The sequence below is a fragment of the Ostrea edulis genome, chromosome 9, assembly GCF_947568905.1.
Source record: "Ostrea edulis chromosome 9, xbOstEdul1.1, whole genome shotgun sequence".
Lineage (NCBI taxonomy): Eukaryota > Metazoa > Mollusca > Bivalvia > Ostreida > Ostreidae > Ostrea > Ostrea edulis.
In genome coordinates, this window is record NC_079172.1 from 37483331 (window position 1) to 37489330 (window position 6000).

A 6000-nucleotide genomic window follows, 5' to 3' on the forward strand; every position below is an offset into this window, starting at 1 on the left:
AAAAACTTATTACCTAACCTCGCATAACAGAGGAGTTCTTGTGAAATTTGAAGTTTATATCTTGTAGTGCTACTAGTGAAATGGAGCGCACTCGCAAAACAGCGGCATCGGACATTGCCCGCCTGGAGGCTGCAGTGAAAAAGGCAGATCTTCAAGTCCATAGTTTACAAAGATCTCTAGATCAAAAGGTAAATGTGGGGGCAGTAGAGGGGGTGGAGGGGGGCATTGTCTGATAGAGTGTAGGGGGTACTAAGGTGAATCATTTAGATTTGAGGGTGGGGAGTAGAATTAATGATTTTTCTTTGCATATAGGGAAATGTGAAGTCATCGTTATTGAAAATATAGTGATCAAAAATAGAAATGCATAGTACAATTTCATATTCATTTTTAAGAGATGAGAAATACTCAATATTTGATTTATTGATAACACAAAAATGATGTAAACGCTGGGTGAATAATCAAAGTATCACAACCACTAATGATAATTACACTCATTGACAGTTCAAGGTCACCCAAGTTAGATATCTAGTGTTTTCCCCACGAGCACCAATGTCTGCCTGATAACACCCCTTCCCATGAATGCAATGAAGTCTCTAAAAAATTGTCTAGGAATGTTGTTCCACTCTAACTGCAGAGCTTGGGCCAGTTGTTGCAGAGTCTAAGGCTGTGGTTGTCGTTGGTGGATGTGCCTATCCAGTTTGTCCCATGCTTGTTCAAATCTAGTCATTTGGATGGCCAAGGAAGAACCTGGATATTATATCTGTAAAACATCACGTGTTAGATGAGTAGTATGTGGTCTGGCATTGTCATGTTGGAATACTGCTCCGAGATGCTGCAGTATTGGGACCGGCTGTTTGACTTCATCAATATTCCATTGAACTATCACAGTATCCTGTACATGTATGTGAACCAATGCTATCCTGCCTGTATAGGATATTGCTGCCCATATCATAACATTACCCCTCCAAACCGGTCAGCCTCCTAAATGCAATTTTGTGCGAAATGTTCATTTTGGCGCCTATACACTCTGAGTCTTCATCAGGCCTCTGCAGTAAAAATCAAGATTCACTGCTGAACCAAACTGTCCACCCGTGTTGCTGCAGCCATTCTCTATGAGTTAGAGACCATTGAAGTTGGTTCCGGTGATGTTGCTGAGTCAGAACAATGCCACAAACAGGTCTGCGCGTTCTAATCTCAGCATTCCATAGTCGATTCTGAACAGTGTGATCTGATATTCTGTGAATCCCAGGAATGGCAGATGCTGTATATGACGATGTTGTTATCATTGAGGAAGATGATACAGTCCTGTGCTGCTGATGTTAAGCATAGTCTACCTGCTCTATAACGATCATTTGTTGAACCAAGCTGTTGATTTCTATGCCAAAGGCGAGATATGGTGCTTTGTGCAACATTGAAATTGTGACACACCTGCTTCCAGTCGTCTAATGGTATTGTTCATCATTCAGACGCTGCATTTCACAAAGTGCGGTTACATTTAAAGACAACGCAATCAAATACAGAGAACCTGTGTATATAATAGACTACAGGTGCCTGAATCGCGTGCATTAGGAACTTAAAATTTAAAGTTACAGAGACTGATTTAGGATTTTATGAAAACACATTTTATGGTCCTCAAATTCTATAAAAATATCTATCCAGTAAATAATAGTGTTAGATGTACCAAGGAGTAATCAGGCTATTCATTCTAGACCCCAAAAATGCATGAAAAAATTACTGTAAACCAACTTTTATTCTCTGCTACTTTGTTTTGCGATTCAACTGTGGTACACTAGTTCACGGCAAGTTATTTTTGCAATCAAGCCTATGACAGACATTCAATGACTGGTTCGCAACAAGAAATATTCGCGACGATGAGGTTCTCATGAAATTTTCGTGCATGCAAATAAAAGTTGGTTTTACAGTATTTGTAAAGATGCAGCAAAGTATTACTATTTTGCATTTCTTTTTTTGATCAGTATGTTTTATAACCATGTGTACTGTTTAAGGAGGTACTCAACTTCGTCCTAATGGCTGACTTCCTTTTAAAAAATATAAATATCAGCAATATCTGTCTATTCATTTAAAAAATAATGGCTTAGCTAAGTTGCTCAGTAGTTTACATCGGCTACTGAACTGCAGATTGTGGGTTCGAGTTCGACTAAATAAAGTAAATTTGAAAGTTTTCAATTTCAAAATATTGCTGAACATATCCTCCACTTTTCATCCATATTGTATTGGTAAATATCTCCGTCTCTTTGCAGGTCAGAGAAAATGAAGAGCTGACTTCAATATGTGATGAATTGATAGCGAAAGTTGGGAGCTGAAAGGACCTTCCCTATACTACTAAGTCATGTGACAGACTCTTGCACCTCACATATAACATTTATCATCTTTATGACACTTGCTACAAACAAACTTTTTTTCAAGATTAATAAAAATGAAAACTAAATTTACGGTTTTATAAGTACATGTAAAATGAATACATTTTATTGTATGGAATGTGATTTATTTCCATGATTTCTCATTTCAGTCCAAACATTGGGGAAAAAAGAGTTATTAAGGGAATAGTATTGTATTTCAAATTTTGAACATAGTAGAAAATTGTTCCTTATTTTTTAAGGAATTTTATTTTATAATTGTACTTTTTTTTTTCTTTTTTTGTTGTTGTTGTTTTGTTTGTATCAAGTGTCCTTAAGGAACCTGATACCAAGTTTCATGAAAATCGATTTAGAATTTTACGAGAATGAATGTTGATGCCAAGTTAAATGCTGTAAACTGTATATCTGCTTTTGTGTGAAGGAATTCACGTATACTGCCAACATGTTTCATGTTTATGTTTTAATGAAATAGCAGTCCATGTCAGAATCACGCAGTTGCTGATTTAGTGATGAACGTTTTCAAAGCTCAATTATCAAAAATGTAAATGTGGATATAGTGACATGTAGGCCCTTGTCGTAGTGAGATTAACATTCTACAAAATTGCGCTGTTTTAAGTATGTATAAAGGGCAGATAACTGTATTTTCTAATTGTCTGTAGTAAACACTAGAAATTCTCTGTTATCTTTTTGTGCAGGCAGTATATGGATAAATTATTTTGATTTTCAATATGTACTCCCATAGCACTATATGGTGTCAAAAATATTCATTTGAAAGCTGTTTTAGAACATTTCACACTCATTTCCAATGTCAGCATGGTTCTTGGGTGGTCTGCTACATAATGTTTAAAGTCATTTTATGTAATATTATATATATATATATATATATATGACTTATCAATTGAATATTTATCATGGAAATTTAAGTATATCCACCTCTTAGTAATTTGTTCAATTTTATTTTACTTCTGCTCTGCTTTTGAAGTTAATGAAGGCTTATTGCGTGTAGAGAGTTCATTTTACTAAATATACTCACTTTTTGCCAATTTTCCCAATCTGATTCAGGTAAATGCATGAAACTGAGAAACATCAAGAAAACTGGGTATAGAATGTGATATTGAAGAAAATTTTTGTTCTTGTTTTGATATGACACTATATATAGAATCTGTTGAAATATTTTTCTATATGTTGTTACAATTTGTTATATTTACGGTGCAAATTTTCATTTGCTGTGGAAATGATATTTCTTTGATACGCCTATTGGATGCATTGTTACACCTGTAATTATTTCTGCTGTTAACTTTTTAATTAATTTTTCGGAAAACGAGGGTCAGGGCTATCTTTTGTGGTTGTTGGTATTTTAGTACACTGTAAAAAGTCAAAGGAAATTATGTGATTGATATAAAACTGTTAACTTTTTCGCAAGTACCCAAGTTGCAAAATGAGATTTAAAAATATGGAAAGAAGTCAACTCTGGTTAAAATCGTTAGGCTTGCTACCCATCTAATCAAGAATCTCTGAAATGTACGAGTGAATTTTGGCCAATGTATGTGGGACTGTAGTACCGTTATTGATCTGTCTGATTTTAGAATAAAGATAAATTTATAGTAATAGCACTGCAGTCCCAGACTATGTAAAGGGAGGTAATTCTGCAATATTTACGCTTCTGCAGTCTCTGATTGCATAAGGGGAGGTAACTCTGCAAAAGTTACAGTTCTGCAGTCCCTGACTATGTAAGGGGAGATAATTCTGTAATAGTTATGGCTGTGCAGTCCCTAACTGTATACAGAGAGATTATTCTGTATTAGTTACGGCTCTGCAGCCCTACGTAAGAGGAGATAATTCTGTAATAGTTACGGTTCTGTAGTCCCTATATGAGGGGAGGTAATTCTGCAATAGTTATGGTTCTGCAGTCCCTGGCTATGTAGGGGGAGATAATTCTGCAATAGTTACGGTCCTGTAGTCCCTGACTTGGTTTAACCATTACACTGTCTCACAGTCTCCTCAACATCAATCATATGTTGTTATATCAACATAAAGTACAGTCAAGTTTGTTTCACTCGTACATGTATACTTGTTGATAAGAAGAAAGGGATTATCCTTTTGGAAAAGTATTGGTAAAAGAACAAATGATGTAATTTGCTTCCACATTGAAGAAATCGCTTTCTAAGAGAGCAAAATTAATGTTCCCCACCACAGTATTGTGTAATTTGTTATGAATCAATCTTAATTTGTATAACAATTAAGAATTAAAACAAAGTCATTTGTGATGAGTATGAGATGTTAATTAGCCAGAAAGCTATAAAAAGTTTTAAACTTAATTTAAATAGAAAATATTTCAAAGGCTTACTCTAATTTGCTTCAGCAGATAATGGGGGAAACTCTAGGAGCATGAACTTTAGCCGTGTAGAGACAAATCAGTTTAGACACCGAGATCGTTTTATCATTGTATCTGGTCATTTTGTTGCTATTACACTTGTGCATGTTATTTATATTGACTATGATTTTTAATGAACACTAAAGAGGAAGATGTGAAACATTCGTTGTTTGGTTTTTTTCGGGACAGTACCAGGTATAATATCTATAGGATGATCTATGATCACTGACAGGTATCGGATAGTTTATACGAGGGTGAGTCAATAAGTAACCAGCCTATCCCATTTCCGATTGACCGAGACGGTGACCGTGCCTTGTTTCAATACCTGTTTTATACCTGGGTACAAAATTGCACGCGTATCGAGTCGTTCTTTAATAAGATATTAAATGTCAAACATGGCTAGTGATGCAAAGGCATGCTTTTCATCTAAAGTTGAGTACCATGCTATAATCCGGTACTTGTATTTAAATGGTAAAACAGGCACGGAAATACACGGCAAGTTAACTGGTGTTTATGGGTCTTCTGCACCATCTCATGCTGTGGTTAAATTCTGAGTAGGGCAATTTGAACGCAGTAGAACGTCTTTAAAAGATTAAGCCAGGTCTGGACGCCCACTTGATGCCACCGACGAGGAAATGTGTAAGAAAGTTTGGGATCTGGTGTACTCTGATGGGCGAATTCAGGTGGAAGAAATAGCGCAGGCATTAGGCATTTCACATGGTAGTGTTTCAACAATCTTGCATGATCGTTTAGGTATGCGCAAGCTAACAGCCCATTGGGTCCCCAAATCCCTTGGCAATGAGCAAATGGCAACCAGAGCATCAGTATGCAGCGCCTTATTGAAGCGTTTTAGGTCAAAAGATGATTTTCTTTTGCGTCCGGTGACTGTAGATGAGACTTGGGTTCATTATTATGAGCCAGAGAATAAAGCTCAGTGGGTAGGGCCTGGGTCCCCAAGGCCAGGGAAGTTCAAGATGCAACCATCTGCTGGCGCCACAATATTTTGGGACGCAAAAGACGTTGATTATGTTGGACTTTTTACCCAAGAGAAGTACCAAGTAATTGGAGTGTACTATGCAAACTTGCTAGACCAGCTGAGATCCACCTCCGAGGTAAACTCTATAAACGTGTTTTGCTGAAACAGGACAACGTGAAAGTCCAAACTTGCAATGGATGCTGTAGAGCGAAACGGGTATGAATTAATACCACATCTTTCTATTTGCCTGACCTAGCTCCTGGCGACTTTTT

The 6000-nt window shown here is 36.6% G+C and overlaps 1 protein-coding gene across 4 annotated transcripts in view; it reads left to right on the forward strand.

Annotated features, from left to right (window-relative positions):
- Window positions 1–4912, forward strand: part of LOC125657953 (transforming acidic coiled-coil-containing protein 2-like) — a 45687-nt gene extending 40775 nt beyond the window's left edge. For all 4 annotated transcript variants that reach the window (XM_048888919.2, XM_048888921.2, XM_048888922.2 and 1 more), the window contains 2 exons: window positions 68–188; window positions 2262–4912. In XM_048888919.2, coding sequence (XP_048744876.2) covers window positions 68–188; window positions 2262–2324 — 184 coding nt within the window. In that variant the 3' untranslated portion in view covers window positions 2325–4912. The remainder of the gene's footprint in view (window positions 1–67; window positions 189–2261) is intronic.
- Window positions 4913–6000: the final 1088 nt, after the last annotated feature.